We start from the raw sequence: 21,910 nt of genomic DNA, 5'->3' as shown, positions 1-21,910 counted from the left end.
GCATGGTTAGAAAGGCTAGAGTTTATTAACTGTCTAACAAAGATCCATCAACATGATTTAACTTAGTGGCATTTGAGTAACTAAATAAATGGCCACAGCAGACATTTAAAACGATGAACTGCCATCGAGCATTTAGTCTGGTCGAGTTGAAGACTGAACATGCTTTATTACAAGTATTCAAGAAGCTGGTCTTGGTGTCATTATGCCTGAACCTGACATATTTAGGTAACGATGTCAGAATAAAACAATCACCACATTGTCAGAATCCAAAGAAGGTTCACCAGAAACAAGTGATCCAAAGTGCTTGGCTTAATGACCCAAATCGCTTATCTAGGCAACAGGGAGGGAGTTTCAATTATGAGGCCTCAATACAACACGGTGAAATTGTAACCCAGATCCACTGCTGCTCAGGGTTTCTCTTTCACTTCGATGATTTCCTCTATTCTCGCCAGGACGCTCTCCATCATGTCAAACGTGTGCAGTGCTGAGTGCAGAACCTACAATGACAAATGGCAAGCATGAGATTAAAAATACATTTACATACAAAGTAGGCAGAGATGTATAAATCATGCTAATTCTCAAATTACCCAAAGACAGAAACAATATTTTTTATACAGATGTATCTAAATGTTTTACCTGAAGCTGCATCTCTGGCGTCATGTTTGGCATCTTCTCGTTCCCGACTGTCAGAGAGCACACTGACTCCTGGGTCTGGGGCTCTGCTCAGACAAACAGAAGTTACTATCACATGAAGAAAACATGGATAGAAAGCCAATTCGTTCCCTAAGGAGCCAAAATAGACACCACAGAAGTAAACTCGGCAAAAAAATAAATGTCCTCGCACTGCCAACTGCGTTTATTTTCACAGCTTTGAGATTGCCTGCGATGATGCTGTGACAAACCGCCCCAGACCATGACGGACCCTCTACCTCCAAATTGATCCCACTCCAAGGTACAGGCCTCGGTGTAACGCTCATTCTTTCAACGATAAATGCGAATCCGACCATGACCCCTGGTGAGACAAAACCACAACTCGTCAGTGAAGAGCACTTTTTGCCAGTCCTGTCTGGTCCAGCGACGGTGGGTTTGTGCCCGTAGGCGACGTTGTTGCCGGTGATGTCTGGTGAGGACCTGCCTTACAACAGGCCTACAAGCCCTCAGTCCAGCCTCTCTCAGCCTATTGCGGACAGTCTGAGCACTGATGGAGGGATTGTGCATTCCTGGCGTAACCCGGGCAGTTGTTGCCATTGTGTACCTGTCCCGCAGGTGTGATGTCCGAATGTACCGATCCTGTACAGGTGTTGTTACACGTGGTCTGCCACTGCGTGGACGATCAGCTGTCTGTCCGGTCTTCCTGTAGCGCTGTCTTAGGCGTCTCACAGTAAGGACATTGCAATTTATTTCCCTGGCCACATCTGTAGTCCTCATGCCTCCTTGCAGCATGCCTTAGGCACGTTCACACAGATGAGCAGGGACCCTGGGCATCTTTCTTTTGGTGTTTTTCAGAGTCAGTAGAAAGGCTTCTTTAGTGTCCTAGTTTTCATAACTGTGACCTGTAAGATGTTAGTGTCTTAACGACCGCTCCACAGGTGCATATGTTCATTAATTGTTTATGGTTCATTGAACAAGCATGGGAAACAGTGTTTAAACCCTTTACAATGAAGATCTGTGCAGTTATTTGGATTTTTACAAATTATCTTTGAAAGACAGGGTCCTGAAAAGGGGACGTTTCTTTTTTTGCTGAGTTTAGGAAGGTATACCAGCTGGCACTAGACGAGACTAAGTGGTTGTGTCTCACCTTTAGCATTGGTCTTCTTGCTGTTGTCTTTGGTGTTCTGGAGCTCAGCCTCGTAGTGGGCTTTGGACATGTTCAACCCTGTGCGTAGTGGCTTCATGTAGTAGTCCTCAATCTTATACAGCTCAGTCCAGATCCCCGTCTGGACACCAGAGAATGATTAGTGTGTGCATTCAATTAACCCAAAGGCAATAGTGTAAACATCCTCACTCATCCTCACTATATCAAAATTTCACTTTTTGTGTTCATAAACATTGCATGCATCCCTTCTGCAATATGGATAAGTGTTGTGGTTGAGGCAGTAGCTACCTGGTTCCTCCACGCTTTGTCTCTGATGAGTAAATAGCGCAGCAGGTTCAGAGACTCCATCACCCTGTCAGAAAGACCAAGGCGTTAAGTCTCACTACACCTTACTACTGCTCACTGGACTAAACTTGTTTGAATCGATCAATTATTGTAGTGAATATTGCCTGGATGGTGGGTGGAAAACATTGCATCAATCAACTACTGGTAGTTGGGTGTGGAGTGGACTGACCTGTCCAGGTTCTGTAGGAGGTCGGTCTCAGGACCCTGGGGGAGACACAGCACCTGACGCAGGAGAGGGAACAGGTGTGGCCCCATGAACCACTCGTTACCCTTGTCCGGCTGACGAGGAAAGATATGTACATTTACATAGGTAATATAGCACCATTGGTAAAGGTATAGTTCACTTTTTTGAAGTTTTAGCCCAAAAATGTAAAATCATTTACATTTGCAATCCATGTAAATCTGAAAAGGCACAAAACCATGAGCACCGTACCTTAAAGGCAAAGTCGATCTGGTTTTTGATGTTCTTGATGATGTAGCCCTCTACTCCTGCATGGTGACTTGTCTTCAGCATGCACCTAAAATGACATGAAAAGTTATCAGAAAGGTGTCAGAACAAAAGAGCGGCCATAGTGTTCTACAGGGGTGAACTTAACTGGAAGAATTTGTATTTGGCTTCCGTGTCAAATTTATCGATGCTCAACTGCAGTACTTTTAGTCCTTTAGTTCTCTGTGAACAGAAAATAACATTTGACCGCTAATGTTAGTAATACAGTGGGGCAAAAAAGTATTTAGCCACCAATTGTGCAAGTTCTCCCACTTAAAAAGATGAGAGAGGCCTGTAATTTTCATCAAAGGTACACTTCAACTATGACAGACAAAATGAGAAGAAAGAAAATCCAGAAAATCACATTGTAGGATTTTTTATGAATTTATTTGCAAATTATGGTGGAAAATAAGTATTTGGTCAATAACAAAGGTTTCTCTCAATACTTTGTTATATACCTTTTGTTGGCAATGACAACAGAGGTCAAACGTTTTCTGTAAGTCTTCACAAGGTTTTCACACTGTTGCTGGTATTTTGGCCCATTCCTCCATGCAGATCTCCTCTAGAGCAGTGATGTTTTGGGGCTGTTGCTGGGCAACACAGACTTTCAACTCCCTCCAAAGATTTTCTATGGGGTTGAGATCTGGAGACTTTCAAGGTCCTGGAGTGGCCTAGCCATGCTTCTTACGAAGCCACTCCTTCATTGCCCGGGCGGTGTGTTTGGGATCATTGTCATGCTGAAAGACCCAGCCACGTTTCACCTTCAATGCCCTTGCTGATGGAAGGAGGTTTTCACTCAAAATATCACAATACATGGCCCCATTCATTCTTTCCTTTACACGGATCAGTCGTCCTGGTCCCTTTGCAGAAAAACAGCCCCAAAGCATGATGTTTCCACCCCCATGCTTCACAGTAGGTATGGTGTTCTTTGGATGCAACTCAGCATTCTTTGTCCTCCAAACACGACGAGTTGAGTTTTTACCAAAAAGTTATATTTTGGTTTCATCTGACCATATGACATTCTTCCAATCTTCTTCTGGATCATCCAAATGCTCTCTAGCAAACTTCAGACGGGCCTGGACATGTACTGGCTTAAGCAGGGGGACACGTCTGGCACTGCAGGATTTGAGTCCCTGGCGGTGTAGTGTGTTACTGATGGTAGGCTTTGTTACTTTGGTCCCAGCTCTCTGCAGGTCATTCACTTTTTTTTAATTTTTTTTTTATTTCACCTTTATTTAACCAGGTAGGCTAGTTGAGAACAAGTTCTCATTTGCAACTGCGACCTGGCCAAGATAAAGCATAGCAGTGTGAACAGACAACACAGAGTTACACATGGAGTAAACAATTAACAAGTCAATAACACAGTAGAAAAAAAATGGGCAATCTATATACAATGTGTGCAAAAGGCATGAGGAGGTAGGCGAATAATACAATTTTGCAGATTAACACTGGGGTGATAAATGATCAGATGGTCATGTACAGGTAGAGATATTGGTGTGCAAAAGAGCAGAAAAGTAAATAAATAAATAAAATAAAAACAGTATAAAAACAGTATGGGAATGAGGTAGGTGAAAATGGGTGGGCTATTTACCAATAGACTATGTACAGCTGCAGCGATCGGTTAGCTGCTCGGATAGCTGATGTTTGAAGTTGGTGAGGGAGATAAAAGTCTCCAACTTCAGCGATTTTTGCAGTTCGTTCCAGTCACAGGCAGCAGAGTACTGGAACGAAAGGCGGCCAAATGAGGTGTTGGCTTTAGGGATGATCAGTGAGATACACCTGCTGGAGCGTGTGCTACGGATGGGTGTTGCCATCGTGACCAGTGAACTGAGATAAGGCGGAGCTTTACCTAGCATGGACTTGTAGATGACCTGGAGCCAGTGGGTCTGGCGACGAATATGTAGCGAGGGCCAGCCGACTAGAGCATACAAGTCGCAGTGGTGGGTGGTATAAGGTGCTTTGGTGACAAAACGGATGGCACTATGATAGACTGCATCCAGTTTGCTGAGTAGAGTGTTGGAAGCCATTTTGTAGATGACATCGCCGAAATCGAGGATCGGTAGGATAGTCAGTTTTACTAGGGTAAGCTTGGCGGCGTGAGTGAAGGAGGAGCTTTGTTGCGGAATAGAAAGCCGACTCTTGATTTGATTTTCGATTGGAGATGTTTGATGTGAGTCTGGAAGGAGAGTTTGCAGTCTAGCCAGACACCTAGGTACTTATAGATGTCCACATATTCAAGGTCGGAACCATCCAGGGTGGTGATGCTAGTCGGGCATGCGGGTGCAGGCAGCGATCGGTTGAAAAGCATGCATTTGGTTTTACTCGCGTTTAAGAGCAGTTGGAGGCCACGGAAGGAGTGCTGTATGGCATTGAAGCTCGTTTGGAGGTTAGATAGCACAGTGTCCAATGACGGGCCGAAAGTATATAGAATGGTGTCGTCTGCGTAGAGGTGGATCAGGGAATCGCCCGCAGCAAGAGCAACATCATTGATATATACAGAGAAAAGAGTCGGCCCGAGAATTGAACCCTGTGGCACCCCATAGAGACTGCCAGAGGACCGGACAGCATGCCCTCCGATTTGACACACTGAACTCTGTCTGCAAAGTAATTGGTGAACCAGGCAAGGCAGTCATCCGAGAAACCGAGGCTATTGAGTCTGCCGATAAGAATATGGTGATTGACAGAGTCGAAAGCCTTGGCGAGGTCGATGAAGACGGCTGCACAGTACTGTCTTTTATCGATGGCGGTTATGATATCGTTTAGTACCTTGAGCGTGGCTGAGGTGCACCCGTGACCGGCTCGGAAACCAGATTGCACAGCGGAGAAGGTACGGTGGGATTCGAGATGGTCAGTGACCTGTTTGTTGACTTGGCTTTCGAAGACCTTAGATAGGCAGGGCAGGATGGATATAGGTCTATAGCAGTTTGGGTCCAGGGTGTCTCCGCCTTTGAAGAGGGGGATGACTGCGGCAGCTTTCAATCCTTGGGGATCTCAGACGATATGAAAGAGAGGTTGAACAGGCTGGTAATAGGGATTGCGACAATGGCGGCAGATAGTTTCAGAAATAGAGGGTCCAGATTGTCAAGCCCAGCTGATTTGTACGGGTCTAGGTTTTGCAGCTCTTTCAGAACATCTGCTATCTGGATTTGGGTAAAGGAGAACCTGGAGAGGCTTGGGCGAGGAGCTGCGGGGGGCGGAGCTGTTGGCCGAGGTTGGAGTAGCCAGGCGGAAGGCATGGCCAGCCGTTGAGAAGTGCTTATTGAAGCTTTCGATAATCGTGGATTTATCGGTGGAGACCGTGTTACCTAGCCTCAGTGCAGTGGGCAGCTGGGAGGAGGTGCTCTTGTTCTCCATGGACTTCACAGTGTCCCAGAACTTTTTGGAGTTGGAGCTACAGGATGCAAACTTCTGCCTGAAGAAGCTGGCCTTAGCTTTCCTGACTGACTGCGTGTATTGGTTCCTGACTTCCCTGAACAGTTGCATATCACGGGGCTATTCGATGCTATTGCAGTCCGCCACAGGATGTTTTTGTGCTGGTCGAGGGCAGTCAGGTCTGGAGTGAACCAAGGGCTGTATCTGTTCTTGGTTCTGCATTTTTTGAACGGAGCATGCTTATCTAAAATGGTGAGGAAGTTACTTTTAAAGAATGACCAGGCATCCTCAACTGTCGGGATGAGGTCAATGTCCTTCCAGGATACCCGGGCCAGGTCGATTAGAAAGGCCTGCTCACAGAAGTGTTTTAGGGAGCGTTTGACAGTGATGAGGGGTGGTCGTTTGACTGCGGCTCCGTGGCGGATACAGGCAATGAGGCAGTGATCGCTGAGATCCTGGTTGAAGACAGCGGAGGTGTATTTGGAGGGCCAGTTGGTCAGGATGACGTCTATGAGGGTGCCCTTGTTTACAGAGTTAGGGTTGTACCTGGTGGGTTCCTTGATGATTTGAGTGAGATTGAGGGCATCTAGCTTACATTGTAGGACTGCCGGGGTGTTAAGCATATCCCAGTTTAGGTCACCTAACAGAACAAACTCTGAAGCTAGATGGGGGGCGATCAATTCACAAATGGTGTCCAGGGCACAGCTGGGAGCTGAGGGTGGTCGGTAGCAGGCGGCAACAGTGAGAGACTTCACTAGGTCCCCCAGTGTGGTTCTAGGATTTTTGCTCACCGTTCTTGTGATCATTTTGACCCCACGGGGTGAGATCTTGCGTGTAGCCCCAGATTGAGGGAGATTATCAGTGGTCTTGTATGTCTTCCATTTCCTAATAATTGCTCCCACAGTTGATTTCTTCAAACCAAGCTGCTTACCTATTGCAGATTCAGTCTTCTCAGCCTGGTGCAGGTCTACAATTTTGTTTCTGGTGTCCTTTGACAGCTCTTTGGTCTTGGCCATAGTAGAGTTTGGAGTGTGACTGTTTGAGGTTGTAGACAGGTGTCTTTTATACCGATAACAAGTTCAAACAGGTGCCATTAATACAGGTAACGAGTGGAGGACAGAGGAGCCTCAAAGAACAAGGTACAGGTCTGTGAGAGCCAGAAATATTGCTTGTTTTTAGGTGACCAAATACTTATTTTCCACCATAATTTGCAAATAAATTCATTAAAAAATCCTACAATGTGATTTTCTGGATGTTTTTTTTTCATTTTGTCTGTCATAGTTGAAGTGTACCTATGATGAAAATTACAGGGCTCTCATCTTTTTAAGTGGGAGAATTTGCACAATTGGTGGCTGACTAAATACTTTTTTGCCCCACTGTATATATATGTGTTATAAATCCAACCTCCAGAGGACAAAGTAGTCATAGTATATGTATACAGGTTACTTACCAAATGCTGAATTGGACACAATGTCATGACTTTCACCAAGTTCTAAAATGTAAAGGAAGGATAAAATGTCATTCTGATTCACACAGCGAGATGGGACGAAGCAATTCCTCTCTACTGATTGATAAAACACAAACTATCGCAAGTATTTGCGGCATTACATCAATATTGGATGTTTTGTTTTACCTGAGGGACACTGAAGAAAGATTTGAGCTCCATTAGCTGGACTGGGAGACTGTTGTCCTCAACCCTAACCAGGCTCTTTTCATACAGGTCCTTAGCAAAGGACAAACAAGCAATTAAGAGTTGTCGAAGGTCAATGAGAAAGTGTTACTTGTACAGAATTGCTAGTCTTCCGACTTTTAAACTGAGGATCCTTACCAGTCCTTTCTGCAGTCTGGATTCTTCCGTTCTGGGGCGGGGGGGGGCACCAAATATATTGTTTGGATTTAGACACAATCAAAACCAATTTTCAATACTTTACAGAAGTCTATAAAATGCTATACTTTGTCATTTACATCAATTGGAAAAGAAAGTCAAAAGTAAATGAATATGTACCTGCTCAAGAAGAGGTTGATGTATTCCATATTACACTGAAGAATAAACACTGAGCTGAAAGAAGAAAAGAGTGTTAGGACAATCAACACTGTTTTAGCACTTACATTAAGAGCCAACCAACCCCAATACCACCGAGGCATACAATACAAATTGAATAAAAAACTTCTTAGCCAGGTGCAAACAGTACTTTCAGAGTAATATGAACTGAAAACACACAGTCTTTATTCCCTACTTGAAGACTGTGGGGAAACTATCCATGGCAATGTGCTGTACGAACAGCAGGTAGGCCAGGCAGGCCAGAGACTCTTTGGGGTAGCACACCTCTTCCTCCAGGAACCCAGGCACCTCTCTCCTCCTCAGCAGGCTGTGAGACAGTAGGTCAGGGAGGGACTCCCCGATGTCTGACAAGATGCCCTGCAAAACACACACACACAGGAGGAGCAGGGTTAACCTAAGTATAGAGAGGGTTAGCCCTTTATTAGTTAGTTACCCCTATACAGGATGAAGTTTCACCTAGCTGTATGAGAACTCAGGTAGCCTAGCGGTTAAGAGCATTGAGTCAGTAACCGAAAGGTCGCTGGATCGAATCCCCAAGCCGACTAGGTAAAAAAAATCTGTTGATGTGACCTTGAGCAAGGCACTTAACTCTGATTGCTCCTGTAAGTCCAGAGCGTCTGCAAAATGACTAATGTAAACACTTAAATGGAAGTGAAATATAATCTTCATGAATAGTATAAAAAGAGCTAGCCTGTTGCCAGAGCTGCTTGTGCTGTATTAACAGTCTCCTATAGTCGTTGTCAATGCCCATAGGATTTAGATCTACAACACAAACAGATCTGGAACCAGACTAGCTCTAGGAGCAATGGTCACAATCTGAGCAGGCATCTTACCAGAATCTCTGTGGCAAAGTTCCTGAGGGGAGATTCTGCTAGGGTTTCAGGATCCTTCAGCTGCACCTCCAGAAGAGGCTCACAAAGACTCTTCATACTGCTAGGGTGACAACACACACACACACACTCTATACACACGTTATAGACACACTCTATTCATGCACCTAGACACGTAATGCACCGTACTTTAACGTTGGAGCTCGGAGCCAAAGAATTTCACTGTACCCTGCAATCACACCTGCAACCCTGTACATGTGACTATTAAACAATCAGAATCCAATTCTCATCTGCTAAGCTACAGTATGATGGTGTATTGTATCTGTCCCTATGTAAAAAAAATATTATAAAAAATACACATGCTAACTCAATAGCTCCCCAATAAAACATGTAGACCTACAACTTGAGCAGCTCAGTCCTCAGCTCATCCTCTTTGGGCGTCCTGCTCTGCTTGGCCTCCTCCACGAAGGGCCTGACAAAGAGCAGCAGGGCCGAGCAGCAGCGGCACAGGCTGAACACGTCGTCCTCCTCCTGCTCCTTAGTCTGGGGCACGGGCAGCCTGGCCACCTGGTCCAGCAGAGTGGAGAGAGCCATGCCCACCGAGGAGGCCTTCCGGCTGCCCAGCCGCAACAACACTGAGAGGGAGGGTGGAGAGGTGGGGACAGTAAGGGAGAGGTTCAGTGTGGGGAAAAGGGTGGGAGTAGAGGAAGTGGGTGGGAAGGTGGTAAGATAGTAGATAGGTGATAAGGGGTGTGTAGATTGAGAGAGTGGTAGCAGAGAGTAGGCATTAAGGCATGGGAAAGGGATACAGAAACTTCTTAATGGTCAAGAATGTCAAACAATATTGAGGGTTTTCCATTCAGCGGTGGAAAGGTGTTCCTCACCTTTCTGTAGTGGCTGCAGCAGGAGGATGACGGTCTCTGCGATGGAGTCAGGGTGAGCCTCCTCAACCTGCTCCAGCAAGCCAACCAGTAGCTCCTTGGGACTGCAAACCTGACCAATCACACACAAGAATATAGGGTTCCTTTTTCTGTGTCAATGCACTTCCGTGTCTGGACATGCAAACATGTAGCCTAATCTCAGATCTGTTTGTAATATCTTGCCAACTCCTATGGTGATCTGGGGCCAGACTAGCAAACATTTACATTTTATAACCAAAACAACAATATGGCTGCGTTTAGACAGGCAGCCCATTTCAATCAGATCAGCTCGGAAAAAGAGCTTATGTGAAAAGTTCTGATATGATTGGTCAAAACGCTGAGTATTAGACCTTTGTAATAACGTATAATAATTAGAACATGTCAACAGACCTCCAGCAGGTGTGCGAGGATGGCGAGGCAGTGAGGAAGATTATTTTCCTCCTTCTTCAGCAGAATCTGAACCAGAGGACCCAGCAGGTTCCAGCCCATACATCTCACTATGTTCTACAGAAAAACAAGGGGAGAAGTAGTATTACTTCACTATGTAATAACTAACATATACCATCATTATGACCCAGAGGTTTTCCTGGTCAGATCATGTGGTTAGGAAAACCTCAGGTTCCAACCATACATCCCTATAAAAGTACATATATAGGCTACTTTAAGAGAGAGAGTCTTCCAGCTGAGAAGCAGCACACCACATCCAAACGACCATCTGTTGATGTGCAAGGCACTTCACCCTAATTTGCTCCCTGGGCGCTGTACTACTATGACTGACCCTGTAAAACAACACAGCAAGCGACTCTTTTTCAACACATTTCACTGCACCTATCCAGTGTATATGTGATAATACAACATGTATTTATTTTTTACTGTACACTTGGTATAGATGTCTGGTACAATCTTTAGTTCACCTTATTTTCCTCATCTAGGACGATACTCAGAACCTGAGCACTCTCTCCATCCTCTAGACAGGTACGTCCAGCTATCTGGAACACGGAATAATCCTCAGTCGTATAGTTGTCATCTTGGATGACTTGCTGCATGAGAAAGGGGTAGAGAAAAAGAGAGAGAGGGAAAGGGGGGTTGGTAAGTCTGTCCTTTACTAACCTCGTCCCCAAGCTACTGCGCACATGCTATACTAAGCATCTGAGCTTTGGGAGGACGTCTGGGTGAGCGAGACCAGCTTGGGGAGGACGTCTGGGGGAGCGAGACCAGCTTGGGGAGGACGTCTGGGGGAGCGAGACCAGCTTGGGGAGGACGTCTGGTGAGCGAGACCAGCTTGGGGAGGACGTCTGGTGAGCGAGACCAGCTTGGGGAGGACGTCTGGGTGAGCGAGACCAGCTTGGGGAGGACGTCTGGGTGAGCGAGACCAGCTTGGGGAGGACGTCTGGGTGAGCGAGACCAGCTTGGGGAGGACGTCTGAGTGAGCGAGACCAGCTTGGGGAGGACGTCTGGTGAGCGAGACCAGCCATAACACAATGCTCTGGTGAACTCAGTTGTCATAGGACACATGTCAAACTCATTCCATGCAGGGCTGAGTGTCTGTGTGTTGCTCCTCCCTTGTACTTGATTGATACATTAAGGTCACTAATTAATTTGGTACTCTCCTCGCCTGGTTGTCTAGGTCTTAATTGAAAGGAAAAAACTCAAACCAGCAGACACTAAGCCCTAAATGGAATTTCACACCCCTGTCTTATGTGTACTCTTATAACTTACACATCTCTGGACGATATCACTTAGTTGTTCTAGAGCCATCCTCGTTGTCTCGGCTGTTCTCCAACAGAGGGTATCTCTTCACTAAACACTCCTGTGAGGGGGGAAAAAATGTGTGTTCAGTAGTACGGGTTATTAAATAACACGTTTCGAATGCAGTCATCACAGTTTTGTTTTATGTATGAAACCGTGGCACACAAAACAGAGAGTCAAGGCAAAGTAGGACTATTTAGTATGCACCAGCTGTTTTGCTGTGAGTGAGTGGCACACAATGGATGTAACGTCAGAAATGTATCTTGGTTTAACTCCATCATTAGTGATTTAATAAAACTGTATTTTGTTTGTTTATGCTAGTGGCGTAGCTAGCCTAGTCTAAAACGCACATGATTAGGAAATAAGCAAGAACGGAATAGTCAAATCACTTCATTATTGTGGCTGCTTTGCCTTGAGGCGAGAAATCGAGGCAACAATAGACCCTAAGTGTAATCGTTTCATAAAGCTACATAGGATCTACAGCTTCATTTCCACGATAAAGAATATAAGGCCATAGTTAAAGTATTAATCGGTTTAATGTATTAGAGGAATTGCTACTTACATGCCAATTATCGGAGACAATGTCAGTCGCGTGGATTCGGAAGTGTTTCGGCAGCGTTGACCCTGATGAATTGCCGTAGATGTAATACGTCACAGGTCAAAGTTGAAATTAGCACAAAACATTGGACCAGCATGAAGAAGGAGCAATGTAAAAGGTTTCGTTTTTATAAGGCATCATCAGACCGGTATTAACATTGTGTTTGGATATTGTTGGGTCTTTGTAGGTCCTCAAAAATTAATGAAAATGGAGATATCAATCTTGCAGCTACAGTTGTGTTTACATATAGTTAGCTAACATGTTTCATAGCTAACCATACAACGTTAGCCTTTAATACTTAATTACAGCTAACTGTCTTATTACGTTCTGTCATGAGCACGGACACCCAATGTCACTTATTCGACAGATGGGGAGAGTGTCAAAGCACAGACCTCTGCAGAGGAAGCAAGAATGTATCCCCCCCTGGAGAAGAGACCTCTGCAGGTGGTGGAGTGTCTCTTGGAGGATAGCGTACTGGAGGACTTCCTGGTTGACTGTGTGAGTACCATAAAGATTGAGGTCTACAAATACACTGATCCAAATACAAGATTGCTCTTTTTATCTGTGGTTGGTGGCTAAGATGGTGACATGCGGATTTGGAACGGTTCCACTTTTGAGTATTAGAAGAGGATCTATGACCTCGTGGAAAGATTGTACAGTTTCTGTCAATAGATATCAGTTGATCGAGGAGCATCACATCTCTATTTCAGGTAGTGTGGGGTATCTGTCATGTATTCATGATGTTGTCCTTGATTTGCAGGAAAGCTTGATCATTTCTGCCAATTACAAAGACAGTTGAGGAGAGATCTATTGTGAAGCTGTGTGGCTATCCTGTCTGTTCAAATAAACTGGGCTAGGTAACGTTTCATTTATTTATAAAAGGCCTCCCTTTTTTTACTTGCCTTTGAGTAAATAGTGTTTTGTCAAAACCAACTCATTCTGATATTTCTTTTCATAGGTCCCCACTCAACAGTTAAACATTTCCACCAACACCAATAAAGTCAATGACATTACAGAACGCAAGGTCAGTGTACAGAATCAGATATTCTGTTGTGTTATGACCGGCACCATTGAAGTACGTGACTGATGTAAGACTGAAACAATGCCCTTTTAGTCTCTGACCTAGTCCTTCTGCAGTAATTCTGCTACAAAGCCTCCAAGTCATTTGAGCTGCAGATTTCAAAGAGCCCTCTATGATTGAGGCAGCACAAGAGGTAATTATGTTCCGTTTCACTTTACATTGAGTCATGGTTAACCGCAGATATAGCCGTGCTCAGGTAGGCCGCCATTTTCCTATAGGTCCAGATATTTACATTTACATTTACATTTAAGTCATTTAGCAGACGCCAGATATGACCAAAATGTTGACTCTCCTCTTATGACCATGTTTTTCCTCTTTTTGTTTGCAACCCCCCAGATGTAAACTTAATGAATAAGGAGATTGGTATGTACATTCGTTTTTTTTTTTTACAATTTCATATAGTCTCGATTAATTGATAAGATGTGTAGCTGTCATTCAACTGATTTATAAGGGATGGAGGGATGGATCCATTTATCAATCATTATGGCATAATAATTAAATAATTCACAGAATATATACATCAAATTAAATTATAGATCCATTGATTTATTGATTGATTGGTGGCTTGACTGACTGACTTCCCCCTGATTCCCTCTGTCTGTCTGTAGCGGTAGCACTGGAGAGGAGGAGAGGCTGACTGAGGTGTTTCAGAGAGGAGGATGTGAGGAACCTTCCCCTGTACTCTGTGGCCCCAGAGAACCCCAGATGATCCCGTACAGCCGGTCACAGCGACACAGAACAGCACTTTGTTTCCAGCGTAGTCTCCCAGCAACAGGGACCCAGGGTGCGCTGGGGCAGTCTGCCCAAGCACATCAAATGAAGGGGTGGGGAGGGAACGAGAAGAGGGAGAGAAGGTCGGGAGGGAAGGACACAAAGATGCCAAAACAAACAAACAAGGCTGAAGACAAGAAGGAAGGAGAATACAGAAGAATCACAGAAAGAACCAACAAAGACAATCAATGACATAGATGGACCCCAACAACACACAACAGATACAAACCACCCCAGTAAGCAGCAGCCTTTCCTGGAAGAGAGAGGCTCACCAGAGGGCCAGTCTATGGAGGATGCCGCAGCACTACTGAGCCAAGTCACAATGCAGGATAGAGATCCAGTCACGGTTACATCTTCTGTACTAACAACCGTCAACACAATGCAGTGTACAGAATCAAGATCCAGCTACAACCCCCAACCCTCAGTGGGACTCAACCCCAGCACAGCCCACCCAGCCGGGCCTCAGGATCACCCAGTTGGGCATGAGCAGGAGGGGGGCCCAGGGGCTCCTCAAGGGCCACGAAACTACTCCAAAACCTGGCTCGGTCTGACTGAACCTTCTAGAAGTCCTATGGAGTTCCTTCGACGAATGGTGGACTGAGGAGACTATGAAGTTCCTATATGGCCCAGACCACTTTAATAAAACAACAGTAGAAACGAAGAAGAAAAAGGAGGAGAAGAAGAAGAACTGGATGAAGATAACCTGGAGGATGTTGTAGAAGGGGTTGGGGATGGAGGGGACGGCGGGTCCCCAGAGGGTCAGGGAGTTCTACAAAGGGGAGGAAGCCCACTGGGTGTCAGGGAAACGGGCCCTGAGACTCAGAGGTGAGTGGGGGATAAGTGTAGTGTAGTAACCGTCAGTGTCCAGATGGGGGCACTATGTATAAGCATTGGAGATGTTAAGCGTGATGATGATGATGATGATGGTCTTGTTTTTGAGGTTGGCTTTTACCATGAAGATGTTTTTTTTATGTCGCACCTCACTTCTTTCCCTAACTCTGTGTCTCCTCTCCTTTCCCATCTACGCTCTCTCCTTCTTTCACGCTCTTTCTCCTGCTTTCACTCTCTTTCTCCTGCTTTGACGCTTTTTCTCCTGCTTTCACGCTCTTTCTCCTTCTTTCACACTCTTTCTCCTGCTTTCACGCTCTTTCTCTCATGCTCTCTCTCCACCCCACCCCCCCCACCCAGGACCAGAGTGGTTGGTTGATTCCCATGCCTAGCACCTCATACAGAAACACATAACGGTTGAGAAGCTCACTAGAGGGTGTGTGTATCTGTATGAAAATGCTGCTACGGTTTTATGCAATGGAAATGTGGTCACTGATGTGCTGATAGTTGACAACCAGCAATATTACAGAAGCATTGGTAAGTACTAGCTCGGTCTTGTTGAACTTCGCATCTCAGCAACTTAAGAAATGAAATCAAGTTCTGTGTATATGCGTGTGTATTTATATGTCCGGTTTTCCTCATCTTGGGAAACGTCTCACCATGACTGACATCTCCAGTGACCACAACAGCCTGGTCAGGACCTTCAGGTCAGTGCCAATGTCAACTCTGAGAGTTAAAGGGCCAATCCTTAATTGAAACAATAAAAAACAATAAAAGGATGGGCCTGGAGAAATGTAACTCTTCAAAAATTCATAGACAGAGCTATGGATGCAAGGCCTGAGCGTCCTAGATTAGAGTTTCAAGCATGTTTTGAGGCAATACAGTGTTTGTTTATGTTTGAAATCTAATTGTATTGGTCGCATACACATATTTAGCAGATGCTACTGAAGGTGTAGCTAAATGCTTGTTTACTAACATTGAGGTGAAACAAGCTTATATTTTGGGTTCTGATGGGGTATGACATTTGAACTTAGCTAATAAAGCAATTTCTAAGTTATATTCTTCAAGAATCAATGGGTATGTATCGTTAATTTATAAGTCCAAAAATGGATGTATTACACTGCAGATTGCTGTTTTAACACACCATTTCCTACTACAGTGTCCAATACTGTCTGGGAGAGAAACTGGACATTTTACACTCTTATTTCAGTCAATATTTACCTGGTCCCGTAGTCATAAACCATCTTATCTGAAGTGCTGATCTAGAATCAGTATTGGCTTTTTGATCATAGTGAATAAGATTAAATGGACGGGAGACGAGGACACACATGATCCTAGATCAGAACTACTACTCTGAGACACTATGAATACATGCTCTGGTATTTATGGAGAAGTGGTGTGGTGACAAGGCTTCCACGAACTGAGTGAACTTTTCAGGGTAGCCCCAAACTGCCAGAGGTGAACTCTGTTCCTGTCATGGGCACTAACTGGGCTGTGATTGGCTGATTGAGGTGCAGTCAACAGGAAGTAGTGATTGGCAGAGTGCTATTGACTTCCTGTAGCTCTGATTTAATAGTGAGGCACGAGTCACACCTTCAGCAAGAGGCCTGTTTCCAGGAATTATCTGCTAGCTACTAAGGCCTGCTGGAACAGCAGCCAGACATTACACTGCAAACTGTCAAATAAACACCTATAATTGTTCAATCTATATGATGAGGTGTCTCTGATATGGTTGGACTTTAGGCTAATATGATTTAAAGATTTTCAGTGCCAAGTTGAAGCAAAGGACAGAGACTGTTGTGTTTTCTCTTTCATGGAAAATCAGCGATGTCCGGCCTGGTGGCAGTGCAATGTCAGGCCTGGTGGCAGTGCAATGTCAGGCCTGGTGGCAGTGCGATGTCTGGCCTGGTGGCAGTGCGATGTCTGGCCTGGTGGCAGTGCGATGTCTGGCCTGGTGGCAGTGCGATGTCTGGCCTGGTGGCAGTGCGATGTCTGGCCTGGTGGCAGTGCGATGTCTGGCCTGGTGGCAGTGCGATGTCAGGCCTGGTGGCAGTGCGATGTCAGGCCTGGTGGCAGTGCGATGTCTGGCCTGGTGGCAGTGCGATGTCTGGCCTGGTGGCAGTGCGATGTCCGGCCTGGTGGCAGTGCGATGTCAGACCTGTGCCATTTTTTTACTATACAGTGTCTTTTTTTCCATGGCAGGTTCACCAACACCAACATTATCCACAAAGGCCCAGAGGGGACCATGATCGTTATGGTGCTCCTCAATCTGTAAGTGTGTGTGTGTGTGTGTGTCATGTGCTGTTGCAGGAACAGCTGGAGAGCCTGTGCCTCAGTAGGATCAGTCAGGGATCAGCAGAGGAAATCAGAGAACATTGTTTTACCTGGGGGAACACCCTCTCAACAAACTTAACCTAGTGATCTGGATACACTTGTGTGTATCCAGGGTGCACTGCAGTGTGTGTTCTTTTGGATGCTCTCTTTGGTACATTTTAAACATCACAAAAGTGAATGCCAACCTGTTAAAACTCATGATTTCATTAAGATATGCATAGAATTAGAAATTGTATATTCATTGTTATGAAAAATGCATATACATAACCACAGGCACAGCAATTCAAAGGTTTCCTTGTGTTTTATGTTGCCCTGTGAAATATACAGTGGTGTGTGTGTGTGTGGCATCTCCAATCTGCATTGTGTGCTTGCCCTTGCATTGTTTGACCTGTGCCAGATGGCGTGTGTGTGGTGTGTGTGTGCACTACTTCCCCAGGCAGGTCGGTGGCAGGGCGTGAGCCTAGCAGGCGCTGTGTGGGACAGTTCCGTGCTGCTCCCGTCTGTGTACACACAGACGCCTCTCGGGCCTTATCTCCTCCACCTGATTACCCCCCCAACCCTCTCTAGATCCGTGATGCAGCAGTCCGGGGCGACACACACACCCTGGGAAACATTCCATTTGGTCCCTAACTGATCCACTGTGTACACCACCCCAGAGAGGAAACCAGGGACATAACTTCAGCTCTGATTTATAGCTGTCTAAATAAATGGGAGATGACGCTTTCTTGAGCTGATATCACCTTATCAAGGCTACAGATGTTGTCTTCATCCAATCTGATAAGTAGATGGTAAAGAACATGCCTTATTGAGTGAGGTGCTCAACAAATAATTGAACGTTGTACCTGGCTGTTGGCTGCAGTATGGTTTCAACTAACTCAAAATGTCTCGTATTTAGTCCTGCTCATAATGATGTTTATTATAAGAAATGATAAATTAGTCTTATGACAAGTCTTACATTGCATTATAAGCGCATCATAAAGCATACATACCTATCAATTTTTTATTTTTTACTTACTAACAATATATCTGCAGGACCATAGAACAGTACCAAGCCATTAGCATTTGAGTCAACTATCCAACTATCCATCTCATTAATAATTTGCAGTTGAGGCCTACCTACTGCATGGCAGCTGTGTAATTAGTCAGGCCTCTGTTGTTGTTGTTAGGTGAATCATGTGAATAATGGATGGGCCTCATGCAACACTAGACCCAGGTAGCAGCATTGCTCCAGGAGACATACTCACTGTGCTCCTGTATTCCTAAAACATATTTACCAGCCCTCTGGTTAGCCTATTTCCGAGATACTTTTCCCATCACCAAAGGCAAATATATAATCTGGAATGCTTTACCCATCCCTACTGGCTATACAAAATAAAGTGTTCCCTTAAACACACAGCTTTTGTAAACTTTACAAACATGTGCATTGTGCTGCTGAGGAGATTAGTCGTATTGCCACCCAGAAATCATATACATATTTACTATAGATGCCTGCGGAGATCTGCATGTCACGTCCGGGGCGATGAAACAACAGAGCACGTTTATTTTCAATGACAGAAGCGAAGTGGGCGGTACCGTTAGGCAAAAAGAACGTGGGCTAGGGACTTGAAAAGGGCGGGACCAAAGTTGGGGAATGTGGAACTTTATGCAAATACTCAGCGACATCTCGTTACTGTTGGCCAGCCCCTTCTGGATTGTCTGTTGATACCTAGTCTGCTTGCTACCACCAAAGGTAATTTACTATTGAGCCGGCAGATGTATCATTTATGGAATGCGGTCTCAGCAAACGTGGAAACATTGCCTTTAATGTTTTTATTATTTAACCTTTGTTTAACTAGGCAAGTCAGTTAAGAACAAAATATTATTTACAATGACGGCCTACCCCGGCCAAACACTAACCCGGACGAGGCTGGGCCAATTGTGTGCCGCCCTATGGGACTCCCAATCACGGCCAGTTGTGATACAGCCTGGAATCGAACCGCGGTCTGTAGTGACGCCTCTAGACCGCTGCGCCACTCGAGAGCTTAACAGACCTCACTTTAAAGTCATTTGCCTTGTTGCAAAAGTTGACCCATCACTTTAGAGTGGATTGCAGTCAAGAATATTCAGTTGAAACTTAGACCGCTGCGCCACTCGGGAGCCCAAATGGTGCATAGCCGACAAGGTGCGATCTGCTTAGAATCCAGGGGGGAATCCTATGAAGCAAGCTAGATCTACTCAGGGTTTTCTAAAGCTAATCAGCTTCAATTAGCTTCGCATTTCATAGGCTTCGTCCGTACTATGACTGTGGATATTGCTCGTCCGTCTGCTGCTAACTCTAGCAGGCTTGTAACTACGCGTGCATGTAGCACATGGTTAGTCGGACGATAAAACTCTTCAGTGACTTAATACTGAAACGTCAATATATGGGCGATGAAGTGCCACATTTTCATTTGTGCTGAAATTAAATAATATTTTTCTTGCAAATTCAGCAAGCTATGGCGTGAAATAAGATTTTCGAAGTGCCTTCTGTATTCTATTATTGTTAATGCCGACTTTGGTTTGCTTTGGTGTGCTTATCAATGCACAAACACCTTTCCCACCCCTCTGGTCGATAAAATAATTGTATTAAGTCATACAAAAGTGTTACTGTGCGTGAAGTTTAAAATGCTTTCTGTCATTACTAAATGGGTAATGTGATATATTTTAACATTTTTATTTTTTAACACAGACATTTTAATAAAATATTTAATCAGTTGTCTTCCTCAAATGAAGGAGGGAATCTGATTTCATTGGTCCTCAACTCGTGGCTCAGTCATTTCATTCAGGGTAAGTGGCATTGGCCGTGAGTTGCTCTTCCCCATAGCAGGTTATAGTTCTGATGGATTCGTTGCATATACATTTACCAGGCTTAAAAGGTGAGCCACTTTTGAATGACGGTTATCCCGAGTTGAACTCGAGAGTTGACCAAAGTTACCTCGCTAACTCCTCAAACCTGCTTTGTAGGATAACCCTTGGTTTTTCCTGACCATGTTGTGTTTGTGTGTTGCAGGTTATCAGTGGTGTACGGGAGGCCCTGAAGAGCCCGACCTCAGTCGAATACCTCTATTCTGATGTAGCAGCTGTCACTTCAGGACCTACAGAGCCTAGTCTAGCTACTCACAACCATAGCAATCCAGTATCCTCTACTATAGACTACTTTCTTTACTGTTACAGCCAAATCTTGACATGTTTCCTATCAGAACGGCAAGGGCTGGCGGTATCGAGGTATCGGTATCAAGGGCTGGCGGTATCGAGGTATCGGTATCAAGGGCTGGCGGTATCGAGGTATTGGTATCAAGGGCTGGCCGGTATCAAGGGCTGGCGGTATCGCGCTTCTGATATCATTGATTTACTTTTATTTGAAATCACTATTGGAGAACCTTGCCTTGCCTTTTTTGTATTACTTTGGTTTGGTTGATTTTTCAGTTTTATTGATACAACTATTGAGAATTGAGAGAAATTACTTTTCATCTTCTCTCAGGATATGGACAGTGCTTGTTGAGGCTTTAGTGCTCTGAAATGAAGACTGTAATTTCCAAGAAGATTGTGCAGACGTACTGTATCATCGAATAGGCTTGTTATTACACAGGTGCATAGTTTACAGCTTCATGGCGGAAATATATAGTCGTATTATGCCTCTCCTAATTTTCAAACAAACACTGATATACTGAATCTGATGATACTGTAAATGTCTAAATCAAATCTTCAAAGTTACAAGCCTCCCAATGTTTAACCCCATGCTTCTATACAACCAAATAAATCACACTCAGGTTTTCCACTGTGTATAAAAATGTCATGTGATCGACTATATTGCCATACTGGAAGAGGATGGTGCAATAAATGTGTCGCTGTTTGTCCCAGCTTCCTTCACAGGAAGTTTATGGTGTTGTAATCTCATTTGTTCCAAGTGTGACAAGAAAGTTGTGTCTGAAAATATTTGTTTTGGACCAGGTGGCTCGCGCGAATTGAAACATTATCTGAGGAGCATTTTGGAGGGGATAAAAATATTTTATCGTGATTCTTTATGGATATTTTGTGTATTTTATTATTCAAACATTTTAGGATGATACGGTTACAGATATAACCTTAGTATATTATTTCTAAAGCTTTTCGCTTGAAGCCAGTAACATGTTAATTTTGTTGGTGCGAGTTTTCATTTTTTCCTTGTTCATTTAAACATTTGTGGACTTAAAATATTGTGCAATGGAATTGTGTCGAAATTGTAAAAGCCTATAGGGTGAATTCAGAAAGTGGGACATCATATAAACTGGGACAGCTTAATCCTGAAGCATATATTTATTGGTCTGACAAGAGAAAATCTAATTTATTGTTATGCCACGTCCAAAACAACTTGGAACTGGGGGGGGGGGCGTTTTGAAGGGTCATCCAACTCGGAATTCCAAGTCAGAAACTCTGGCATCTTTCTCGAGCTCTGACTTTCCGACCTGAAGAGCACTGACGCCTCGTTTTTTTTCTGAGTTCCCAGTTGTCTTGAAAGCACCAACACTAATGCCACGTTCACATATTACTAGAAAACTCGGAAATGCCACACTTGCAAACTGGTTGTAGTTATGCACGTGCCATGTTTAACTAGTTAGTAAAGCGGACATTTCTGAGATTCCTAGTTCCGATTAGTTTAGTTGCACAAATAGAAAGACAGTTTGTAACAGTAAACAAATGCCCTTGCAGAGAAACCAAC

General features: G+C 44.5%; 2 protein-coding genes across 4 annotated transcripts; one reads left to right on the top strand and one right to left on the bottom strand.

Annotated features, from left to right (window-relative positions):
- Window positions 1–6: 6 nt before the first annotated feature.
- On the bottom strand, window positions 7–12,248 carry glmna (glomulin, FKBP associated protein a). Of its 3 annotated transcripts, none has more exons than XM_029624125.2 (19): window positions 12,144–12,247; window positions 11,552–11,642; window positions 10,747–10,872; window positions 10,223–10,336; window positions 9,797–9,905; window positions 9,313–9,547; window positions 8,916–9,015; window positions 8,258–8,439; window positions 8,026–8,079; window positions 7,849–7,879; window positions 7,654–7,743; window positions 7,471–7,512; window positions 2,758–2,831; window positions 2,595–2,679; window positions 2,331–2,440; window positions 2,105–2,168; window positions 1,799–1,937; window positions 637–719; window positions 7–497 (listed from the first exon to the last, which is right to left on the bottom strand). In XM_029624125.2, exons 2-19 carry the CDS (start codon window positions 11,588–11,590, stop codon window positions 408–410), a joined length of 1,767 nt encoding a protein of 588 aa, XP_029479985.1. In that variant the 5' UTR covers window positions 11,591–11,642; window positions 12,144–12,247; the 3' UTR covers window positions 7–407. The 3 variants fall into 3 exon arrangements, with proteins under 3 accessions (XP_029479985.1, XP_029479986.1, XP_064861966.1); XM_029624126.2 differs by having other exon boundaries at window positions 8,916–9,012; XM_065005894.1 differs by lacking the exons at window positions 7–497; window positions 637–719 and adding an exon at window positions 726–1,553 and having other exon boundaries at window positions 12,144–12,248.
- rpap2 (RNA polymerase II associated protein 2) lies at window positions 12,228–21,087 on the top strand. The gene is given in 16 exon segments (XM_065006088.1): window positions 12,228–12,297; window positions 12,547–12,706; window positions 12,967–13,036; window positions 13,138–13,233; window positions 13,317–13,393; window positions 13,869–13,898; window positions 13,900–14,090; window positions 14,093–14,175; window positions 14,177–14,410; window positions 14,412–14,706; window positions 14,709–14,856; window positions 14,920–14,957; window positions 15,220–15,400; window positions 15,453–15,566; window positions 17,062–17,130; window positions 20,222–21,087. Coding segments are annotated over 15 exon segments (1,770 nt in total). The 5' UTR covers window positions 12,228–12,297; window positions 12,547–12,590; the 3' UTR covers window positions 20,250–21,087.
- Window positions 21,088–21,910: the final 823 nt, after the last annotated feature.

The sequence above is a fragment of the Oncorhynchus nerka genome, linkage group LG20 (genome assembly GCF_034236695.1).
Source record: "Oncorhynchus nerka isolate Pitt River linkage group LG20, Oner_Uvic_2.0, whole genome shotgun sequence".
Classification (NCBI taxonomy): domain Eukaryota; kingdom Metazoa; phylum Chordata; class Actinopteri; order Salmoniformes; family Salmonidae; genus Oncorhynchus; species Oncorhynchus nerka.
The sequence above is the reverse complement of the archived record's forward strand: the minus strand, read 5'-3'. Positions and strand labels throughout refer to the sequence as shown.

Excerpts from the sequence above, each read along its gene's own strand:
- glmna (XM_029624125.2), bottom strand. The coding sequence starts at position 11,590 with ATGGCTCTAGAACAACTAAGTGATATCGTCCAGAGATGT. Across the intron at positions 8,440-8,915 it reads ACTTTGCCACAGAGATTCTG|GGCATCTTGTCAGACATCGG; the intron begins GTAAGATGCCTG and ends TGTGTTTTGCAG. Across the intron at positions 2,832-7,470 it reads TGTGTCCAATTCAGCATTTG|AGAACTAAAGGACTAAAAGT; the intron begins GTAAGTAACCTG and ends TTCTGTTCACAG.